At 39.1% G+C, this 25358-nt stretch overlaps 1 protein-coding gene across 1 annotated transcript; it reads right to left on the bottom strand.

The window, feature by feature from the left end:
• Positions 1-2935: 2935 nt before the first annotated feature.
• LOC103275186 (unconventional myosin-Va) lies at positions 2936-25146 on the bottom strand (the record flags this gene model as incomplete). Its single annotated transcript, XM_008072592.1, has 7 exons — positions 2936-5134; positions 5424-5504; positions 15302-15476; positions 16972-17254; positions 19440-19590; positions 21233-21322; positions 24992-25146. Coding segments are annotated over 7 exons (1088 nt in total), but the record flags the coding sequence as incomplete, so codon positions are not given.
• Between the last annotated feature and the right edge of the window lie 212 nt (positions 25147-25358).

Here is a 25358-nt window from a genome sequence, read left to right as displayed (position 1 = left end):
AGTATTACCAAGAATCTAACTTATCTCTATGTTTCTTCCATATGTTCATTTGCTTACTTGTGACAGAGTCCCACTAACTCAGGAACATCATCACCTTAGCTGACATTTCATGGCTCTAAGATTGTTGCTGCCCCATAGTTCTAATCCCTGTTTGAAAAGGAAAGAAAGGAGAAAGTAACAGGAGGAGAGAGGTCATGCAGGAAGGGGAGAAAAGAATTCAAGGTTGAAGGCCACACCCAATTGAAGTCTCACAAAACCTTGAGAAACAGGGCAAGATATCCCTTCCAGGCAAGATATCTCTTACAGAGGAAAAGTTCTGGAGAACTTAAGGCAGCTCTAGAAGGGAAGGGAGCAAGGGTTAAGGCGGCCCTCACAGCATGGCCTGAGAACAAATTACAAAAGCACTTCTCCATGAACAGAAGCCACGGCAATACACTGAGCCTCTTTGCCACGCATGCACACAGCACACCATCTAGCTCCTAAGTCAACATTTGCAGCATGCACACACTGTAGTGTCTAGACATTCACTGACTTGTAGACAGCCTGTCTGGTGGACAGCCCTCAGAATGTACCCAGTAGCCTGGGCTCCTCTGTGCTGAGGACCTAAATCAGGAGAATGGCTTGCGGCTACAGGTTCCTTGCAGGTTGCACAGCTCACCTGGTGGCCCTAATCAGGATTCTGAGGGGCGTGTGGATAGTGAATGTCCTCTTAACTTTAGAGAGGGTTTCACTACCTCCCGTCTTTTGGTTGAGACAGCCTGCTACCAATTGAAGTCTAAACACAGAGCACTGCACCCTCCCAAAGAGCACAGATTCATGACAGAAGTCAAGCCTAATTATAACAGGTAACTATGACAAAAAAGAAAATCACCTGGCGCTGGGTACTTGATCTCCTTAGAGCAAATGACTTGGCACTCAGCACTTACTCAGTCCCCATATGCCAGTTGCCAACTCTGATACAGAAAAAGAGCAACCCTTGCTGGCCTGGGGTACCCCACGGGGACTGGGAGGGTCTGAATGTGACCACACGACTTTCTAAAATCTCCTGCCATGCATGAGCCCACACTGCCACTGCTCCCTATGGGAAAGAGGAACTGCTGAAGGCTGTGCAGCCCCAGGTAAGTCACTGACCCTACCTCTATCTCAAGTTATCCTCAGCAAATGATTGCAGGAGCTACCCTACCTACCATCCGTGCTGCTGTGAGGATGAGCTGAAGTAACAGAGGAAGAGCGTTGCAGGAAAGAACATTCAACACAGGCATTACTTTCAACAGAACCGTGTGAGTGGCACACACTAGGTTTTGCTGTTTTATCCTAAGCAGTCAACATTATCCAGAGGATCCTTGATTATACCTGCTGAGGAACTCTAAGAATAGTGATTCCGTGTGTGTGTGTGTGTGTGTGTGTGTGTGTGTGTGAGAGAGAGAGAGAGAGAGAGAGAGAGAGAGAGAGAGAGAGAGAGAGAGAGAGAAACACTGTTGAGGACGTCTCAGGATGGTGGTAGGTGCCCATTTTCCCAGAGTTACCATAATTTCTCACAACAATTACTACACTGAGATTCGAGTAAAATATTTTCACAGCTCCTCATCATGTTATGAAAAGATTTGATCTATGTTACACATAATTACTCACCCAGAAAGAGCCCAATTATCCACTGAAATGGAGAAATGACAAAGCAAATTATCCAAATTGACACGAATCCCCAAATTTCCTATCAGCAGGCTTTGGGACACATTGTACTTTTGCACCTGATGAAAGAAATATCGGGTACATGGAATTTTTCAAAACTTCCAAAGGAATCAGGAAGCTACACTTTGTGGATTTCACCACATATTCATCTTCCTCCTTTTTAGAGTTACTCTTAGGCCTTAACGTAAGAACAGCAGAAGTAAGGGAAACTATTTTTAATTTTTTTGCTTTGTGTTCCAGTGTTAGTCTGTATGTAGGTGAGTGGGGAGGGGACTACTGGGGACTGTTGAGTCAAAGAACTGTTTAGGCTTTTAAGATCACTTCCTTTGAATTCCCGTTGTGTGTCAGAGAGGAATTATGGGAAATCCAGTTAGTGATCAAGTTAAGGAATGTACTGCAGAGAAGTGAGAACAAGAACTTGTGCAAAGATTGGCCTGAAGGTGAGTACTAGGAATGCCAGTGGGGCAGCCGAGGACTGACTCAATCCACCTGCCTTCAACACACAAATAGTGAGTCCACAGGTGATGAGATATACAATTAAGTTGAGGGAAGGGGAAGTGTGAACAGACAAACGGGCAGGGGACTGGCTGGTGGAGTTGGGTCTGAAGTTGAACGAGAAAGTGTGGATGACAGAGGGAAAGGTCCTCAGAGGGAAAGCACTCCTCAAACTGGCCAAAAGATATCCACTGTTAGCAGAATTGTGTTCACCTTCAAGGAAGTAGTCTACAGAGTCATTTACTGGGTCTTGGGGTTCCCCGGTTATAAAGTATTCTAGTTACAACTAAAAACCTCCAGTCCACCATCTGGGGTTCTGGGGAGGTCTTGGAAGAACCTGGAGTCCTGGAACAGCAGAATCTTTGAGCCATAGTCACTGAAGAGGAGAGACCACCCAAGGCGGTGGCGGTGGCAGGAGCTTTGGCCCAGGTGTGAAACAGTGGCTTCAGCACTCAGCAGCAGAAAGACAAGACAGGAGAGTGAGAAAGGCCCAGACCAGAGATGCTTCAGACACCAGCTATCAGGTGTAAGAAAAGGGCTGCAGGGCAGTGGGAGCTGCAGCATGATCTCGAAGACCTGAGAAGACTCAGGGTGTGTGTGAGTCACTCTACGCAGGACTAGGCTTCAGGGAAGGCCTGGAAGGACTTCTGGGTGTGAGGTGGACAGCCTATACCATGGCTGCATTTTCTTAGCAACTCACATCCTGTCTATGCTGTTAGACTCTTGACACATTCAGTATGAACCAAATGGCTATGAGTTAATTGTTCATTGAAAACCACATTGACAACAGGGAAAACTGAGAGAATTTGACTGAATTAGTAATATTTTTTGGTTGATATTGCAAATAAATTAATGCATTCAAGTTGAATGAAGCAGTACATGATATAATAAAAATTACTTAAACTAATTAACTTTCAAATAATACAAATATAGTAGGACCTTCTAAAAGCAAGTCATAAATCATGTACATTTAAGAAAGGTTGCAGCTATACAAACTTGTGACTTTACATCTTATTAATCCGAAGGAATTGACAGGCACTACACATTGATCCTTCAACCAGAGGATGGACTTACTGAGAAACTGCAGCTCTTTTTTCTAGAATCCAACTGCTGAGAGAATTTTAGATGTAGAAGAGACCTCAAGAATCAGTTGTCCAACTCTCTTAACAACAAAGAAGTTGAGGCCCAATAAGTTAACAGACAGTATTTATCTCTTAATAACAATCTTTATCACTGATTTGAAACTGTTTTGACCTCCATGAATAATATTGCACATATTTTAATAAGATTTGTCATTTTTATAGACCATCTAATAGTTAACTTATGTAATCTATAACTGCAATTCCAAACCAGAGTTTCTAATTAAAGCTAAGAATTTGCTTTTGTACAACCTGAAGGATTATTATATAAAATTTCTAGGAAAATGGTGAATATGTTTAATTAGAATTTCAGAATGAAAACTTATAGGATTTGGTCTTACTGAAACAAATTCTCTATAAAATTCAACAATCTTCTTATATTTCTTATATAAGTCTTCTTAAAGTATTTCTAATATGATGTTTTTTAAAGTATCTAGTGGTATCTGAGAACATTTATAGCAATTGCACAGCCTTAAAAAACTGAATCGTAATTAAATATTTATTATACACCTTCTTTTGCATAATTTATAGGATAATCAAAGTATCAAGACCTGAATCAGGACTATTCTGATAATCCTTTCTCGATAGTGGATGAAATTAATTATTAATAAATTAAGAAAGAAATCCTGTCCAGATTGAAAGTATGCACTGCAGGAATCAGATCTGGTAACTAAAAATTAGTTACTTCACAGAATACTGTTCCTAATATCCACCCAGGGAAAATTAATGAACACATCAATGTACATCCTGAATAAATAATGACATCAACAATAGCCACTATGTCTAAACCTATCCCTAAATATCAAGCATTTTGTCATATTACTACATGACTTTCCAGTGTCTGCTACTTGTGCAGGTGAATCTGTAGATATTTGCATATAATCCAGTTAAAATTGTGATCTGATTGCATTGTAAACAGAGTTGATAAAAGAGAAGCTTATTGTTGTGATGCCTAATAAGAATATCACTTACAATTTAAGAAGACAGTATGTAGCAGCAATTTAAAATGCTCAGTAAACTACAGTACAGATGGACATCTATGCTATATAGCAAACCAACATTCTTTTAATTTCTTTATCATACTGACACAAATAAGGAAGTTGCTTAACCAATTACTTTACATATTGCCAGTTTATTTCTTTGATCCAGTTTGACAATACCAACATAACTAATTCCTAAACTGATTCGTTATGTGCTCAGTGGAGACTTTCTTTTGATTCTTCTGTTTAGTGCAGAGGAGGTTTTTTGTTGTTGCCTTTAACAACAGCTCATATACAGAATATATGTTTTTTATCCCATTTAAATGCAGTGCTAAAGATTTAAAATAAATGCTGGCAGCTGAAAACACATTTCCCCCTCCTTACTTTCATTCCTCCTTTTTTCCCTTCCTGCTATCATTCACTTGTATGTAAACTGAGGATAACTAACTGGTCAAGGGTGAGTGTTGCTATAAAGGTAACACAGCACAAAGAGTCTATCTTTGTTTCCAAGGTGATGAAAATATTCTAGGGAGATTTCCAGTTAATAACCTCTTGTTTGGGAGATAACCAGTTCTTTCTCTTGAAAAATGTATTTTGTACTTTGAGTAGCTCACTGGAAACAACAAATTCTTATTTCAGGCAAGAAATAAATTGTCAATGTTTGCTTGGACATCACTTTTAGACCCGTGAAATGAATCCCAAGCCTAGGCTGGCTGGAATCTGGATGGTTTCGAGTGCGAGGGAGGATGGGTTAAAAGGAAAGGTGACAGGAAAGATGTGTTTAGCATCCATGAGCAGCTGAGGAGAGTCCTTCCTGTCTCGTAAACGCATCTGAGAAGTTAAGAAAAAAGAAAATAAACAAAGCATTAGTTATTTGAATCTGAAAGATTGTTTTCTACCAAAAAATGCTCAACTAATGAAGAACATTTATCTTCATTTTAGAATCACTTCCTTTTCCCATTAAACTTTTGTCAAAAAAGTCAGTGTACCAGTGTACTGTAAAATAAGATAGAGTAATGTAATAAAAGATAAAAACACATTATCCTTCAATAAATCATAAAATGTTCATTCAAAAGACTATGTTGGTAGATCAAAGGAAAAGGAAGGCAAGAGCTCTTACCTGTATAGTACGAATAAATGACACAGAGACTCTTTCTTCAAACTCGTTAACTGGGGTATACAGATTCAACACTTTGACAATCTGTGAGAAAAGACATGGTCAAGGTTTCTGGCATATTAGTAAATACACACTGGGGACCTATAATCTGGAAGATTAAGAGGATCTGTGCATACAGTTTTCCGTTCTATTCAGGGGTAGGTTGGGACAAGAAGGAAGAAGCAGCTGGTCTGAAGGGCACACTTACCTTTACTATTCAGATTTTTATAAGAGAATTATTAATGTAATATTTGTGTAATATTTTAAGAAGCCATATAAATTTAGAAAAATACTCAAACAATACAAAAGAATAAAACATGAAAATAAAAGAATCCTCACCCCATTCTTCCAGTCTCCCAAAGTGGCAACTATCAACCATGTCCTAAGTATCCATCTACCTGCTTTCACTCCATATTCTAGCTTATATTATTTTTATACTAACGGAATTCATCCTATTAAGAATATTCTGCAACCTGCTCTCTTCATATAAAAACGTGTATCTGGCCATATTAAAAAAGAACATGAGGAGGTTGGGAAGATGGCAGCCAAATCACTTGGACTACGCGAGTTCCCGCGTGATGAGTTAGTGTATGGAAAATTTTGTGTACATGCTGGTGAGCGAGTGGGCGTGTGAGTGCTGACTGAGTGAGGTCTAGGGACCTAGCGGCTAGGGTTTTCCTGGAGCAGCGGCTGGTGCCATAGCTTCTGGGATTGCACCCTAGTGATTCCTGGGATGCAGAAGCCGAGCGCCATTTTATTTCTTTTTTTTTGTTTTTAAATCAAAATAGCCCTTACTGGGAAGAAAATGCTGGGAGAGATTGTCTAAGTAGGGGCTCGGGAGCAAGTGGCCAGGCCCTTGGTGCAATAGCTGGTGCTGCAGGTTCTCTGATTGGTCCCTGGCTCTTCCCAGGTCACAGAAGCCAAGTACTTTTAAAAAATTTTATTTAAAACAAACACAAGTTTTCCTGTGAAAAGCGGCAGGGAGAGACTATTGCCCCAGGCTCTCCCTCACCATTGACAGGAGAGACTGCCAACTCCAGGCTTTACTTCACCACTTTAGTGCCTGGCAGGCACTGGCAGTAGGGGATGCAGTGGGAGTCCAGAGGCAAAGTCCCATGGAAGAGGACAAGAGAGGCACCCCACCACCATCTTGAAGGCAGGGCAGGAAAGGGCTCCCACTTGCTTACCATGGAGTAACAGACCCGACTGTTGTGACTGGCGGATCAACTACTCAGGGATCAACTACTCAGGGATCAACTACCCAGGGGGAATAGCCCGAAAGCACAAACTTCGGAGGGACCTGAAGAGTGCTGAGTTCCAGGGCGCCCTACCCCCTACCCTGATCCAACTGAGGGACAAAGGATGTGGCCAGAAAAGTATGAGGAAGGACTCCAAAGAGATCAGTGGTGAGTCCAGGACTGACCCAAACCCCCTCCTCCCCAGCAATCCTCTGAAGGTCAGACCCACATTGCTGGACCATGACTGAAAGGGACAAACCCAGGTGAAGCCTAGACGTCAGTTGTAATAGGAGAACTCCATTCCAGGATAGGCCCTGTGAATAAATACCTGGGGAAGAGATAATCCCTAACCTCCCTTCTGGAGGAGATCTCCCTGACCATAGGAGAGTGGGAGGGGAGAACTGCAGCCCCGCCCACCTCCACTGCCCCTCCTCCTTCCCTGCTTCAGACACTGAGGAGTGAAAGAGGTGGCTCTGCAGGAGAGACCTGATTAGAGGAACAATTACAGGGCCTGCCACAAGAGGGCAGGTTTTATTTCTTTTTTTTTTAATTTAAAAAAATTTTTTGTTTGTTAGTTCATCTATTTAAAAAATATTTTTCCTTTGTGCATGAATGTGTATGTGAGGGTTTGATCTGCATCCCCCCAACTTTTTTCTTTTTCTGTTTCTTTCTTCTTTTATTTGTCGTTTTCTGTTTATGTGTATATATGAACGATTGAATGCTCAGATTTCATTTTCATTGTTTTGGTTTGTTTTGCTCATTTGTTCTTCTGTGTTTTTTTATTTTCATTTTATATAGTTTAAGGTGTGTTTCAATATATGTGAGAGTTTGATCTGAATTCCTTTTTTTTCCCCCTGGTCTTTCTGTTTTTCTTCTCTATTCACTTTGTGATAGGCATGTGTATGTGTGTGTATGTTTAGTTTTCTTGTTTTTTTTGTTGTTGTTTTGTTACACTTTGTTGTTATTCCAGTTTGTTTTGGGGTGTGTGTATGTTTGTGTGTTCAATTGTTTTTTGCATTGGTTTCTGATTGCATCAGCATATAGAGTGGTGGTGGGGAGTGGATCTCAGGGAACACATACCACAATAAGTGAACACTGAAATTTGCAAGTAGTTTCTGAATCCTAGTGCCCCATCCCCTACTTTATTTGAATTTCAAAAACTACAAGAGACAGCAAAGTTTCCCATCCACCATCCTATTTCAAAATAGAACAAATCCAGAGCCTGGATCAGGGAAGAATACAGGACTGAGCAAACATCAGAAGGGAAAGCCTCTCCCACTGACACTGAAAACAGAACTAAAGAGAAAAACAAGAGATTTGTCACAAATGAGGAAAAACCAAAGGAAGACCACAGATAATTCCAAAGGTACCAAGACAAAACTGAAAAATCAAACCTTGGTGCCCAAACAATGGAAGTCACCAACGACTGGCCTCAGAATACAACAGGGATTAGGGAATGGATGGAAGGAGTGAATAAGACTCAAGAAAGATAAGATGCAACACTGAAAGAACTTGTAACAGAGATTTTGGCAATAAAAAATTTCATCCAGAAAATAAATAACAAGATGACAAGCATGGAAAGCAGAATTAATCTAGCTGAAGAAAGAATCTCAGAACTTGAAGACCAAACATGGAATTAACCCGATATGTAAAAAACATAGAAAGAAAGAACAAAGCCTACAAGCGATGTGTGATTATATCAAGAAGTCAAACCTGTGCCTGATTGATATCCCAGAAGAAGAACAAGAAATGGAGAACAACTTGGAGCAAAGTATTCCAGGAAGTAATCCAAGAAAACTTTCTCCATCTCATCAGAGATGTGACCAGCCAAGCAGAAGAGATACAAAGAACCCCCACAAGATATCAAATGAGAAGACCAACCCCTAGACACATAGTAATTCACCTACACAAAGTAGGTACAAAAGAAAAAATCCTAAAGGCAGCAAGAGAGAAAGGTCAGACTATCTACTGGGGAAAACCAATCAGAACAGCAGCAGACCTATCAGCAGAAACACTAATAGCAAGAAAGGACTGGAGCCCTATATTCAAAGTCCTCAAAGATAAACAATTTCAACCAAGAATTTCCTATCCAGCTAAGCTCAGCTTCATCAGTGATGGAGAATTAAAGTCCTTCTCAGACATTCAATACCTAAGAGATTATGCAGCTTCCAGACCAGCTCTACAGGAGACACTTAAACAGGTATTAAGCACAGAAGAAAGAAAAAAAAAGAATGATCACACACTTCCCAAGAGAACAGCAGAGCACAGAATTAACAGAGAATACAGTGCAATAAGAAACTTGAAAACACACACATACATCAACCCCCAAGCTAAAAGAAAACAAGCAAAGAAAAAACTTTATAAGAACTTCATGACAGGGTTAAACAATCACATTTCAATAATCAGCCTGAATGTGAATGGATTAAGTGCACCACTGAAAAGACACAGAATGGCAAACTGGATAAAAAAACCATGACCCAATTATTTGCTGCATCCAGGAGACTCTCCTCACTATAAGGGATGTACACAGACTCAAAGTTAAAGGATGGAAAATGAGTTTCCAGGCAAATGTATCACAAAAGAAGGCAGGAGGTGCGATCTTAATATCAGACAAAACAACATTTAAGCTATCAAAAATTTAAAAAGATATAAAAGGACACTACATAATGAGAAAAGGTTCACTCCATCAACAAGAAATATTCATCCTAAACATATATACACCCAACACAGGAGCACCAGCATTTATAAAGCAACTACTAAGTAAACTAAAAAAAGATATTGACTAACACTATTATAGCAGGGGACTTGAATATCCCACTAACAGCCCTAGATAGATCATCGAGGCAAAAAATCAACAAGGAGAATCTAAACTTGACACTCGACCAAATGGACTTAATAGATATCTACAGACTATTCCACCCAACAACCACAGAATATACATTCTACTCATCACCACATGGAACATACTCCATGATCGATCGCATCTTTGGCCACAAATCAAACATAAACAAATCCCATAATGTTGAAATCTTGCCATGCACATTCTCAGACCACAGTGGAATAAAAATAAATATCAACACCAACAAAATTTCCCCAAAGCCCACAAAGACATGAACACTAAACAGCATGATGCTGAACAACTACTGGGTCAACACTGAAATCAAAGCAGAAATTAAAAGATTCCTGGAAACAAATGAAAATGAAGAAACATCTTACCAAAACCTCTGGGATACCATGAAAACAGTTCTAAGAGGGGAATTTATGTCTCTACGAGTATACATCAAGAAAAAGGAAAGATCAGAAGTTGAGAGCCTAACAAATCACCTAAGGGAGCTGGAAAGAGAAGACCACCAAACCCCCAACTTTAGCAGAAGAATCCAAATCACCAAAATAAGAGCCCAAATATGGGACACAGAAAACAAAAATATCATAGAAAACATCAACAAAACAAAAAGCTGGTTCTTTGAAAGAATTAGCAAGACCGATGGACCCCTAGCCAGAATGACCAAGAAAAAGAGACAAAAAGCCCAAATAAACACAATCAGAAATACAAAGGATCAAATCACAACTGACCCTGAAGAAATATAAAAGATTATCAGTGATTACTACATACACCTATATGGTAACAAACCTGATAACCTAAATGAAATGGAGGACTTTCTGACATCACACAACCTCCCTAGGTTGAAACAAGAAGACATTGAGACACTAAATAGACCAATAACAACCCAGGAAATTGACTCTGTCATGCGAAAACTACCAACAACAAAAAAAAGCCCTGGACTAGATGGCTTTCCAGGAGAATTCTACAAAATGTACAAGGAGGAACTGATACCAATCCAACTGAAAGTATTCCAGGTATTTGAGAAGGATGGAATTCTCTCCAAATCATTTTATAAAACTAACATCATACTGATACCCAAACCAGGTAAAGATTCAACAAAAAAAGAGAACTACAGGCCAATATCCCTTATGAACATAGATGCAAAAATTCTCAATAAGATTCTAGCAAATTGAATCCAAAAACACATCTCAAAAATCATCCACCATGACCAAGTAGGCTTCATCCCCAGGATGCAGGGCTGGTTCAACATTTGTAAGATCATAAATGTAATTAAATACATCAACAGATGTAAAAATAAGAACCACATGATTATATCATTAATGCAGAAAAAGCTTTTGATAAAATCCAGATCCTTTCTTGATAAAAATCCTTAAACACCTAGGTATAGAAGGAACATACCTGAAAATAATAAGTGCCATTTATGATAAACCCACATTTAACATATTGTTAAATGGGCAGAAACTGGAAACATTTTCCCTGAAAACTGGAACAAGACAAGGCTGCCCACTCTCACCCCTCTTGTTCAACATTGTGTTAGAAGTCCTAGCTAGGGCAATTAGACAAGAGAAGGAAATCAGGGGTATCCAAATAGAAAAAGAGGAAGTCAAGTTATCCCTCTTTGCTGATGATATGATCCTACACCTTGAAAATCCAAGAGAATCTGTCAAAAACCTGCTTGAACTGATAAAGGAGTTTGGAAAAGTCTCAGGGTATAAAATAAATGTGCAAAAGACAGTTGGATTCCTATACACCTACAACAAGCAGGCAGAGACCCAAATTAAAAGCACATTACCATTCACAATAGGCACACACACACACACACACACACACACACACACAAAGAAGTATCTCAGCGTCTTCCTAACCAGAGAAGTGAAAGACCTTTACAATGAAAACTTTAAAACACTGCTCAAAGAAATCCGAGAAGATATAAACAAATGGAAAAATATTCCATTCTCATGAATAGGAAGAATCAACATTATTAAGATATCCATCCTACCAAAGGCAATCTACAGATTCAACCCAATACCCATTAAGTTACCAACATCATTCTTCTCAGACCTGGAAATGACAATACAGAAATTCATATGGAAACATAAGCAACCATGAATAGACAAAACAATCCTTAGCAAAAGAAACAAAGCAGGAGGTATCACACTTCCAGACTTCAAACTTTACTATAAGCCTACAGTAATCAAAACAGCCTGGTATTGGTACAAGAACAGGCACATAGACCATTGGAAGCAAAGCCTCAATTTCTCAACCAGCTCACTTTGACAAAGCCTCCAAAAACCACCACCGGGGAGAGGAGAACCTATTCAGTAAATGGTGCTGGGAAAACTGGTTGATCACATGCAGAAGATTGAAACAGGACCCCTACCTACCACCATACACAAAAATTAACTCTAAATGGATCAAAGACCTAAACGTAAAACCTCAAACTATAAGAATCTTAGAAAACACAGGAGACACCCTTATGGAAATTGGAACTGGCAACCAATTCCTATTCAGAAACCTAAATGCACATTCCTTAAGAAATAAGATAGACAAATGGAACCTCATCAAACTAACAAGCTTCTTCAAAGCAAAAGAAACCATCAAGAGAGCAGGGAGACAGCCCACAGAATGGGGAAAAAAAATATTTGCCAACTGTATATCTGACAAAGGCCTAACATATAGGATCTACAAGGAACTCAAATCCACTGAAAGGAAAAAAACAAACAGCCCCATTAAAAAGTAGGCAAAAGACACAAACAGACACCTCTCAAAAGAAGATATACGGGCAGCCAATAGACACATGAAAAAGTGCTCAGTCTCACTCATCATCAGAGAAATGTAAATCAAAAGAAGATTGAGATACCACCTAACCCCAGTAAGAATGGCCATCATTAATAAAACAAGCAACAACAGATGCTGGTGAGGATACGGAGAAAAAGGAAAGCTTCTACACTGCTGTGGGAATGCAAACTAATGCAACCTCTTTGGAAGACAGTGTGGCGATTTCTGAAAGAACTAGAAATTGACCTTCCATATGACCCAGTAATTCCCCTATTGGGAATATACCTGAAAGAACTCAAATCATTCTACAAAAAAGATACCTGCACACGTATGTTTGTTGCAGCTCTATTCACAATAGCAAAAACATGGAAACAACTATGTTGCCCATCAAAGCTGGACTGGATTAAAAAAATGTGGTACATATACACAATGGAATATTATGCAGCTATAAAGGACAAACATATGGACTTCACAGCAACCTGGATGGATTTTGAGTCGATCATACTCAGTGATCTATCACAGAAACAAAGAACAGATTACCATATGTTTTCACTCATAAGTGGACCTTGAACAGTTATTATAATACTATAAGAAAGGAATTGGCAGTTGAGGGAAACTGCTAGGGGAGGGAGGGGATACCTCATCAACTTGGGTACCTGCATAATCAACGTATGTATAACTAACCCTGAATTGTACCCCACATCTTTATAATTAAAAAAAGGGAAAAAAAAAGAATAGAATTAATATTATTTCTTTTGAATGGTCTTTTTCAAAATCATATTTGTATAAAAGATAAACTATTATAAATGAACAATACAAATAACAACAAAAGTCTCTAAAGAAATCAACCAATTAATTAAACAGTATGATGATCTTAAAAAAAAAAAGTCATTTGGGACACTTGCTCTCAAAAAAAGTCAAATTAATTTATTTTGTAAAGTGGTCACACGTCTCTTTTCTAATGAAAATAAATAATTGTCTACAAAGGTAGAAAGTTCCATATCCAAGGTACTGTCTAAAAGTGTGCTTATCAGTACAATAGTAGTCACTAGCCACAATTGGCTACTTAAATGTAAATTGATTAAAACAAAATAAAAATAAAATATTGAATGCAGAACAGTGCTGATGTACAGACAAAGAATAAATTGAGCAGCAGAGAGTTGTGAATTAGAAAGTGGGCATGTTCATAAGGTCTGTGGGTGACAAACCAAATCAGGGGTCAGTTCCTCAGAGGCAAGTACTAGAATTTTATAATGTAGGACTACTTTGTTAAATAAAATTTGCTAAATAAATAAACTATAGGTCTACCTCACTCTTTGAAATATGTTTAAATATATTAAGGTATAAAAGTATATATGTTTGTGTGTGTGTGTGTATATATATATATACATATTTTTTTTTAAAGTCAGAGTCTCACTCTGTTGCCCAGGCTGGAGTGCAGTGGCACACTCATGGCCACCCACCCCAGTGTTGACCTGTTGGGCTCAGGTGATCCTTCTGCCTCAGCCTTCCAGGTAGCCAGAACTATAGGTGTGCGTTACCATGCCCAGTCAATTTTTTGATATATTGTAGTGATGAGGTCTCACCAAGTTGCCCAGGCTGGTCTTGAACTCCTGGGCTCAGGCAATCCTCTCACCTCCCAAAGTGCTGGGGTTACAGGCTTAAAGTATATTTTTTAAAAGTTGAATGGCAGCAAACGTTTATAAAGTGGGGCTTCCCCCAAGGTGTTCTTGTTTTTCACATTTGGCAGAAATGGGGGGAAAATCTCAAGACCATTATTCAGTAGTGTGATTCTGCTTTATTCTTAGCAAGAATTTACATCAATATGAATTCAGCATTATTAAAAAGCTGCAACTCTTGATTCCAATTATCTACTGATTGAGTTTTAACAGTACTGGGCGAAACTGAAGATTTCTATGTTATGGGATATGTGATGAACATTAAGAAAGTTCAAGAGTCAGCACAGAAAATGACTGAAAAATAGACATTCTCATGCTTGTGCCTTGCCAAAAACATTGTCTCAAATGCCCTTCTCATCCTCTCACTTCATTAAACTCAAGGCCCAGCTTGATGGGAGCTTCCCTGAACACAGTTGGTTTTCATTTCTCAGCACTGACTCTACGCCTCTTATTATAGAATTTTCTAGAATCTCTATGTTAGAGTCAGGTCTGTCTTTCCTATTAAACTGTAAGATCTTTGAAGGCAAGGATGTTTCCTTCTTTACTAAAGCATCTCCCCTGCAATAAGTATGGTGCCTTGCGATAGTAGCTCAATTAGTTATCTGTTGAGTGAAGGAACAAGAATTAACTGTCTTAAAAAAAGAAGTCTAAAGAATAATTCAATTATCAAATAATATGGAAAATAGTTTTATGAGATATAAGCTCCACAGGATGTATACTTCATGAGAGCAGGGACTTTGTTTTGTTTATGGTATCCTAGTGCCTGCAACATTATGTAGAACACTGTAGGCACTCAATAAATATTTGCTGAATATTGAATGTCGATGACTGCGACCAGCACTGAAATGTATTAATTTCTGGCAAAATCACCTTTCTTTAAGATCTATGGCTGGGCTCAGTGGCTTAGCCTGTAATCCCAGCATTTTGGGAGGCCAAGCTGAGTAGCTGCCTTAGCCCGTGGGTTCGAGATGAGTCCGGGCAACTTGGCGAGACCTTTTCTCTATAATAAATAAAAAATGACCCAGGTATGGTAGAGCGCGGCTGTAGTTCTGGCTACTTGGAAGGATGATGTGGAAGGAACGCCGGAGCCCAGCAGGTCGAGCTGGGGTGGCGGTGAGTGTGCCACAGCACTCCAGCCTTTGCCACGGAGTGAGACTCCAACTAAAAAAAAAAGTTCTGTACAGATATTCATCTTTTCTGACTGTTCAGAGACACAAGCAATAATTAAAAGACTTCTTTACTTCCCTAAAGATCATCTTTGATGAATGTTAAATCATTTCATTAAAGGAAAAGTTGCTTTACCTGGGCAGTAGTTAAAGCATTGCACATGGAACAAATGGCTTCTGCATCATCATCTGTTTTCTTTTTCACTTGCAAAAGCTGAGCAGCCTGAATGAGAGGTTCCAAGGTTTCTTTAGCCCCACTGTTCATCAGATTCTTGTCACGTAGCCATTCTTCCAGTTGACTGACATTGTACCTATACCAAAAAAAAAAAAGAAAAAGAAAAAGAAAAAAAGAGAGAGTGAATGAGAGAATGCAAATTTGCTGAATGTTGTCATAAATGTCTTAATTTTGTGTGTGTGGCCTTGTCAGAATTTTCTGTTAAAATGACAGGCAGCATTTTTGTTCAATTTTAAAAAATCTCATCAGCTATGCTTAAAGACTTATCATAAATAGTCATGAGACTAATAATCATAATTACATAAGATTAAATGACAAGGGAATGTAATTCTCTTTAACGTAAGAAGGAAATCAATCATTATAGCAAAAGTTAAAAGGCTTGCTAATAAACAAAATAGAATATACAATATGGCTCTGTCCTTGCTGGCAAGCTAACTGAAAACACTTTCTAGCTTCTCTTATAATTTCAGAAAAGGGTTACTTTTGCAGGATGAGATTTGATAATCCTTAATTAAGTACCTGCTCTTCCTTAAGGCAAACTTTAAATTAGGTAACTGAATAAACAGATCCCTCCACAAATATTTTGTGCTCAAGACTCTTTAGGGAAGAGCCTGGGAGATGGAGATAGTGGCCTGGGAAGCTCAGGGATGGAGGGAGAGACAGGAAAGGGAGGACCCCTGGGAGAGATAGAGACACCAAATAAGGAGAGACAAAGAAACTACAAAGATGCTGAGGTTTCATGAGGTGGCCAAGCAAGTAACAGTGGTTCTAAGACTGGAGACACAATCAGAACTCAGTAATCGGGCAAATAGGAGCTCTTATGATATTATGGCAGGTGCCTTCACATGTATGGGGAAAGCTTGTAGAGGGAAGGCATTATCTTTTCACCATTAACTACAATTGGATATAGGTCAGATGGAAAATTTGAGAGGAACACTAAGGTTTCCTGAGATTGGGAAACTAAAGACTTTTGTAGGAAAACTCCTTTGTCCCCCATCTTGGTGAATATTTTAGCTGTTTTAAAATAAATATTTGCAAAAAAGAATCAATTCTATTACAATGATGAGGTTATGTGAAACGCAGTGTGGCATACAATTAAGTGTAGCTTTTCTTAAAATATAGAGGGGATATATTTCAGGTGTTAAAAGATCTATTAGACCTGTTCTTGTTGCTGTAGGTACAAAAAGGTATTTTGTCAAAGTATATTTCTAAGAGCAAACATTATAAATCTTGATTATACTTTAACATTTTCTTATAGAATAATTTAAACACACACAAAAGGTGAGGAAGTGTCATCCCTTCACTCCCTCAAGTTTGCTTTGCAGTGGAGGATGGTTTCCTGTCGAGAATGTGATGAGCCTGCTGGCAAGGCACAGATGAGGAGCAGTGAGGAGACCTGGGAAGTCCAGCCAGGCAAGAGGAAGTGGCTCTGTGCCAGTTCCTCCACTGCTGCTGGGGTCCAGGGCACCAGACGTCAGATGCATAAACCGCAGATAAGCCACCAGTTCCCACCCCTGCCAGGCCAGCTGGGCAGTAAGAAGAGGCTGTCACAGGTGCTGGCATTTGCTCACCTGATCTGCATGCCTTTACTCCAGGAGCACATGTCCTTCCGCAAGAGGAGGTTGTTCAGGGTGATGGCCCCCACGATGTAGAACATCTGCTTGACCACCTGCTTGATCAGTTCTGGGTCCATGCCATGCTGACACATGACTGAGTGGAAGGAGTTGAGCTGCCGGAGGATGGAATCCAGCGTGTAGGTGCCCTCATCGGCAATACTGGAGGTTCGCTTTCTCAGCCCTGTGGGCTTCACCCCGGACACACCCTGGATCGTTTCATGCTCTAGCATGCCCGAGACTGTTGGAAGATTTCAATTGTTAGAGGAGAAGATTTGAAGGAAACTGTTTCATGTGTACACCTGCATGCACATGCATGGGCTTCAACACGTGTACATTCAACTTAGGAAAACGATTTGTGGATCAAAATAGAGAAGAAATTTCACCAAAAAATGGCTTCTGGGTTTTAAACTTTTATGAAGGAATAATCTTAAATGCAAAAATTTCCCATGAAATTAAGTAATCTTAATGTTGTATTTCCTAAAATAAGAAGTAAGAACCTTGTGATAACACAGGTGTATGGTCTCTTGGGTGGGCTTTTGAGAGAGGTAGCAGTTAAGGTTAAGATAAACATTCTTCATGGTATTTGAGTTTCACAGGCAATATAGGAAGAAAGGCAGGACATTGACAATAGTCTTGGAGGAGACCTGGGAGAGGGCAGTAGTGTGGGACTAGAGAGCTGAGCCCTTCCTTGTCCTGGGCTTTCCATAATAGCAGTCTTGGGCTAGCCTCAGTCTCCCAGGACTTAGTCTTCTCATCTGTGTCACTGCTGCTCCCCTATTATGCTCTCATAGCATTTGACTTATGCCTCCCCTAAAATGTCTTGAGATACCCGTGCCCTGACTGAGAGGCCCTTGAGAGCAAAGGCCATGCTGGGTTCATTTTTATACTTCGTTGTACTAAACTCTGATTTCCCAGATCCTCATACTGACTCTGAGCACTTGTTGTTGCTATTAAATGGCTGGGAGACAGGGATGATTTAGAGTGAGATATCTTAGAGGTCTTGTTTATCTAATAAAAAACAGGCAAAAGAGAAGAAAGATTGGCCAAAGCTGACCTTCTTTGTGTCTTGTGTTACCTCTTGCATTTCAGCTGACCTAGTGTGCCTTAAACTCATGACCCTTTAGAGGACAACTGAAGGAAACACTGCCATCTCCCAAGGCTTCCTCAGCCTCTTTTGTCTCTAGTTGGTGGACTGTGTGCCTGTGAAAGCAAATGGAGTACTAGGAGCCCTTAGAAGTTATAGAAGTGTGGCAAACACATGGTGTGGAAAGAGAAGACAGCTGGTAGTAGCTTCAAGAGCCTGCTGATAGGCCAAGCACGGTGGCTCATGTCCATAATTCCACTACTTTGGGAGGCCAAGATGGGATGGTTGCTTGGGCTCAGGAGTATGGGACCAGCTTAGGCAACATAGTGAGATCCTAGCTCTACAAAAATACAAAAAAATTAGCTGGGCATGGTGGCACGTGCCTATAGTCCCAGCAACTCAGAAGTCTAAGGTGGGAGGTTTGCCTGAGCCCAGGAGTTTGAAGTTGCAGTGAGCTATGATTGCACTACTGTACACCAGCCTGGGCAACAAAGTAAGACCTTGTCTTAAACAAACAAAAGAGTCTGTTGATAATATGCCTGCAGATAATAGTGTTTGGTAACTTAAATTTTAAAAAAATTTAATGTATTCAAAATTATCAGTTTTCAATTTGTACATGCCTCCCAATTCTATTCATACATGCTACACATTTCCCAGGAATATGGGTATCACTATATAGTATATAAATAAATACCCAGAATGGGTGCATACATACAAAGAGATACATGGAATCACACATGTGGCTGAACACATGAAAACAGAAACACATATACACACTCCTCAGTCACTTAACCAATGAAAAACTACTGCTTTAAACCAAGTTGCTTTGTCTAAGTCCATAGGGGGCATGAGATGTTCAGCTCAGCATGGAGTGTTTGAGATAAGCCTGTGAGACCTGTTGCTGTTGCTCCAGCACCTTCCCAGCTATCTCACTGTGGCCTACTGGACCAAGCGCAAGCCCTCCAGTCTCCTTGGTTCTACATGGGCCCCTAGGAAGTCCTGTGTAGTAGTGTTATAGTCCAAAATTTAAAGTGTTTTAGAAAACCAGACAAAGTATGAGATCTACTGCTGGGTATAAGGCGTAACCCAGTCTTAAGGGAGGCATTACACACTGCAGAGGGAAACCAGATACTGCTGTCTCAATCACATGGAAGCAGTGAGTATGACACATCAGTTAACCATGGCTGGGTTTCTTAAATTATTCAGCTAGTTTTAGGCCTATATCTCATTATTTTATGTTCTCCATATGAATACATGCCCTGGAACATGTGCCACTGGTGGTCACCTATTAACGGGCACGTATGACAGGCTGTGATGTTCAGTGGTACCTTGGCCTTACCGATCATTGGCTGAAGGATGTTCTCTAACACCCGCACGAGCTGCTGGTAGATCTGAATGGCCAAGTCACTCAGCACCTGCCGATACTCAGCCAGGTCAAAATTGGTGAGGCAGTGCTCATTCTGGCGAGATGTGTTGTGCTTCATAAAGCCCTAGAGTCATAATGCAAAGTTAATGACACACATGAAGTAAAATGTCTCTTCTGTCTGTTTAATGATCAGTTTGATCAGCATGCTCTTTTTTCCTCAAGGAGTTTCCCACACAAGAATGCCAGGATAGTTATTCTCAAATACAGGTATGTGTTTGTTTGCTTCCATCATATCACTCCTCCACTTCATACCAGCTTTTGAATATCTAAACTTGGCAACCTAGCAGTTAAGTCTTTTTAATAGCAATGTCAATGAAACAAGGTGGGAAACTTAACTTAAAAAATGAATGAGTGTTTCCCTTATGAAACAGCAGGTTTACCGCCAAACCCTAAATTTTCCAAAGTACTAATTTCTTAACTTCACTTCATTAAATACAGTCCTATTCATAAATATTACACCCAAAGGGCATATGCAATCTTCTTGAAATAGACCAATTTCTACAGAGACTGGTGAATACATAAAAAATTACCATTACTGTACTTCATGGTATCCACACCATGATTTTTCTGTCAGAACTCAGAATGGAATCTTTCGGGGTATCTGTTGAAATGGAAAGCTAACTGAATAGCAGGTGCTCTTTTCAGTCATGTTGCATTTCAACCTGCTACTTCCCTGACTCTGTCTGATAAAGGCAAATGCTTACTTAATGGAGTCTGCCTGCAGCCAGGCATCTGTCTCCCTATAACCTACCTAATGACTCGGTCTAAAAGTGGGGACTGACAGGATCTAGTCAATGACCCCTCTGTGGGATTCTGGTCTGTCAGTCCCACCTCCTCAGGGATCATGTCTTGCTCATCTTTGTACTTTCCATCATTTGCCAGGACAGACCTCTGCCTCTGGATGCTCAGCAAGTGCTGCCGATCAGCTTCTTTGCTGCCCTCCAGGCAATGGGGAAGCATGGGGGACAGATGGTTAGGGCCACAAGCCCTCAAAGGTGGGCAGACCTAGGATTCCAGCTCTGCTCCTTACACTCAAGAGGACTTGGGCAAATCGGTGAGCCTCAGGAAGGTTCAGTTTCTTCATGTGTAAAACTGAGCCATAATTCCTACTTCATAGAGATGCTATAAGAATTAAATAACATAAATAACATTGTGTACAGTAAGTGCTTTCTGATACATATTAAGCAGCCCTTAATAAACAGTATTCTACAAAATTTTAAAGTATGTTGAAGCCTATCAAACAACTAATAAACACATCCCTACAAACAAAAGCAAGACAGCTTTTTTGGGGGCAAATCAAAAGCAACATGATCTTTGATCGTGTCTTATCTTTGATTGCCTTTAATGTACTATGGCAAGCCAAAATTGAATACTTTCTTTAAATAGTTCAGTATTTGATATTAGTTCTTAAAATGCCATCTTCAACATAGTGACAAAAAGTTTCATTTCTGGTAACTGTCCATTGGTTGATGCTTGTTTTATTTTTGCTGTGCTTTCTCATAAACTTTCAGAGGGAAGAAACTATGTTACACTCCAATTCACTATTTTGTAGATAAGGACATCAAACAAAGCAATGAACTTCTAAGCCACATCTGAATGTGGGTTTCTAAATTAACAAATGGTTAAACATTTTCTGCTTTTAAAATATTTCTTAAAAAGGTCAGGGAAAGTATGGCATGTTGGTTTTGTAATCAAAGTCTTCTCACCTCTTCTCCACTGTACTGCTTCAAGCAGTGCAGAAATCGGCATGTGTTAGAGAGCCAGAAGGAGACGGTCTCAAAATCATCACCTCTTTTCTGAAAGAGAGAATAAGTCTAAGTTTGCATTTTCCTTAGGGAAATAATAACCTGAGTAAAAGTGAACAGATACCAGAAGGCCCACTTCTTTCAGTTACCATTATAAACAGTTACAAAAATAAATCACATTGCAATTGTAAGGTCTTACATCATTGCTAGCAGAATTTTAGCCACCAGGTTCATTGGTTGGTTGTTACTTCTTGGCATTCATTTTCTTGCCACAGAAAATTAAGTTGATGTTAATTTAGCTGTACCTTTAAGCAGAAAAAATTCACCAAGACACAGCTAGCCCAAATCAACTTTCCTTGGGGTTAATGAAGAAAATTAGAAAAGCACAAAGGAGAATAATTAATACTATAATAAAGAATATGAAAAAGTTTGAAGCACTGAAAACCAGATTAGATTAAAAATCTTGTCAACAGGAAGATAAAATTTCTGAGGTGTGAAATGGATACAGGCTGAAGGGAGTCCTGCACTGAACAGCACAGCCAGGGCAAAGCTGGTTGGCCTTTTGCCAGGACTGGGCCACAGTTCAGGGAGAAGAGAGAAACTCATTGTGCCTGAAAAAGACGCTGGGGCTCAGAATGCTTCCCAGGGGCTGAATGTGGACATACTCAGGACCACTGTGTATTTGTAAACTAAACCATTTGGATGAACAGGATATGGGAAGAATAGAAATATCAATGTTTGCTGCTTTTCTCAAAAAACCTTTCAGTATGGGAAAACTGAAAATATTTTACCCAGGACAGGAGCCAAGAATTAAATGATCTTAGAAGCTCATTTTTTTTCCTGCATGGTATCATATATTCCAGTAATTCTACTAATGTATCACAACAAAACTTGGGTTCTTAGAAGCAGTATGAGAATACCTGCCTTTGGTTTCTTAGTAGTGGCTTTATGTAGTAAAAGTGTACTACGAGCAGGACACATCATAGAAAATGATGGATTTCTCATAAGATCACTTTCTGCATAAATAAAATTTATCTTTTTAAGCAAATACAAAACAAATTAAAGCTCTTAAATTGTGGAGAATATTTTCCTTAAGAGAATTCAAGAAAAAAAGTCCTGAAGGATATCAAACCTCACTTAGTCTTTTTAGCTGAGACAGAATAACTGAGTTAAGGTCCTGACTTTACTACTAAGTAAATACCTGAAAGACCTAGCTACACAGCTTTCCAGTTTTAGGAGGATTGCAGAAAGTAAATACAATTTTATGGCATTCCCAAACACAGAAAATCATCCTATGGCTTAAGCATAGATTTGGCTAAAAATAACTACCCCTTCCAAAATCTGGATTACAACTGTTCCTAGTGGAGGCTCTGAGCTTAGCTGACAAAGACAATGAATACAGATTGGGAGACAGTCAACCTCCAGAGATCCTTGGAATAGCTTCGGTCAGATGTTTGCAACTGAACCTATACCAAGGAGCTGATTACCAGACAAAGTTGATTAAAACTTAAAGAGAGGACCTCATTCTGGAAATAATTCAGCATTTTTTGTCATTATGGTTCCAGCTTTCGGTAAGCCACTTTGAAATTAATTCTACAGATACAATTGCTTGCAGTATGAGCACTAAGCGTGTCCTCTGTTCTCATAAAAATGAGATAGTCCATATTACTTCAAAATAAAAGGACATTTACATATTTGGGAATTAAAAAAAATTAAAACTGAATGCCACCTCTTTACTCAAAAAATTACTATATTGAGTTTGCCAAAGTAATATTTTTGTAATGAACAAAATCTATTTGGTTAAATTAATAAATCAATGTTAGTTTATGTTCTATATCATAGAGAAAACAATTAAGGTGAACTTAAAGCTATTTGTAGTTTTTGATTTATTAAATAAAAATGATCTGTAAGCTAAAAACTATATGGATTCTCTCTATATTTTTGGCTACTTATGCTACTTTTAGTGCCCACGGCACAAAACCAGTTGCTAAAATCAGAACAGGGAGGCAAGACAAATATACTTCAATTCAAAACTGGGAAGTGAGACAAATGCACATTAATTTTAAATGGCATTAAAAGAGTGTTATGTTCTAAACCCACTCCTTCATAAAATCTTTGGACATTTTGGTACAATAATAAGTCAATTGATACATATCTTCTTCTAATTTATATGAGAGGGAGAGAATTTTGTGATTTGTTTTGTATTTGTGGGAGTTGATTAAAGCAAAATTTGTAGTCTATCAAAGTGCAACATCATATCAGTATATTAAAAATAAAATGAATTATATTTGGAAGACAGTCATCACCTTTTAAATGTCAAATCATCAGAAACTACATGCTTTAGTAATCACTGTAGAATATAACAACATAGAATATCTGCACAGTAGGGATAGACAGAGAACCAGTGTTTGTCACAAGTTTACTACCAGGGGCTTAGGGAGGGAGGAATGAGAAGTCAGCATTTAATAGCTTAGCATTTCAATTGGGGGGGATTTAAAGGTTTTGGAGATAAATGGTGATGATGTAACAATGTGAATATACATAATGCCATATAACCGTACACTTAATGGTTAAAATGGTAAATTTTATATTCTGTATGTTTTACTACAGTTTTTCAAAAGTTCACAGAAGAGCTGGGTGTGGAGGCTCACACCTACAATCCCAGCACTTTGGAAGACTGAAGTGGAAAGTTCAAGATAAGCCTAAGTAACATAGTGAGACCTCGTCTCTACAAAAATTAAAAAAAAAAAAATTATCTGGACATGCTGGTTCATGCCTTTAGTTCTAGCTACTCAAGAGGCTGAGGTGGAAGGATCGCTTGAGCCCAGGATGTTGAGGTTGCAGTGCTGTGATTGTGCCACTGCACTCCAACCTGGGCAACAGAGTGAGATCCTGACTCAAAAAAAAAAGTTCATGAAAGACATCTTAGATTTAAGAGAGTCCACTGGACATGTTAATTATCCATTTACCTCTATCCTAAAAATTCCCATTAAATTTGATAATCACAAAGCAAAATACCTGGAGCACATTATCTTAGCTCCTCACAGAAACACTTCATTTAAAACTAAATATGATGTTCATTGTTTCTCTAAAGAGTCAGGAGGAGGATTATGCAAGGTGACTCAGTGACTACTGAGTTATGTAGGCTTTCTGCTTGCTTATATAATTTTGCTCTTTTCCAAGTCTTTCTTCTCTGACTAGCATCTGTGTGTTGCTTTTCACATGGAACCAGGCATTTTAGGTAACAGGGAAAATTATGGGGTGAGTTGGAGAATAAGAGGAAAAAAAAATTTAATGTTCTATCAGATGTCTTTTTATATGAATAAGCCATATTACTGAAGTCATTTAAAATCTATTTTAACTTCAGTATCACGTTCCCTAAGTATGTGGGCTCTACTAAATATTTTTAACTTAGTTCCAAGTAAAACCTCAAAGCAAACAATTTCTGTCCATAAAGAAGCTTAATTTACTTCACAGTTAAATGCAACTATATCAAGTTAGTTTTGATTACTGTTCAACTTGATCCCTGTTTTGAGAGAAGGTACATAGACACATAGAAACATTCTTCCCCGTGAATGTTTCCTCAGTGGACGTTTCCACTTAAGCCTGGGAAGTTCATAACAGGCAATTTAGCTAAAGTCTAAGGAAGGAAAGGGATCTCTGTGCAGATTTGGGCATTGTTAACATTCATGATGAGAATTCTGGTAAACATAAACTGACCTTCAACACTTTTTTGATGCTGTTAATTGTTGATGTGAGCAATGACCTCACTTTCTGATCATCATTCAGATAGTCAGCATGTCGAACGCACATAAACAGGATATATGCTGGTAACCCTGGAATCAAATTGACTGCTACTCCACGTGGTTTAAGTTCTGAAAAAAGAAAAAAGGAAAAATAACCTTATGTAACATTAAAAATCTTCGTGAGGCATGCTTTGTGAGATATAAAAGCAGTTGTCACGAAAGAGTTCAATCATTCAAGGTAAGTAGGTCGTATTTAAAAAGGGGCATTTTAGGCCAGGAGCAGTGGCTCAGGCCTGTAATCCTAGCACTTTGGGAGACTGAGGCGAGAGGACTGCCTGAGC

This window comes from Carlito syrichta, unplaced genomic scaffold (genome assembly GCF_000164805.1).
Source record: "Carlito syrichta isolate Samal-C Ts95f unplaced genomic scaffold, Tarsius_syrichta-2.0.1 Scaffold315355, whole genome shotgun sequence".
Taxonomy (NCBI): domain Eukaryota; kingdom Metazoa; phylum Chordata; class Mammalia; order Primates; family Tarsiidae; genus Carlito; species Carlito syrichta.
Note: the sequence above shows the minus strand (reverse complement) of the source record. Positions and strands in the feature narration are given on the sequence as shown.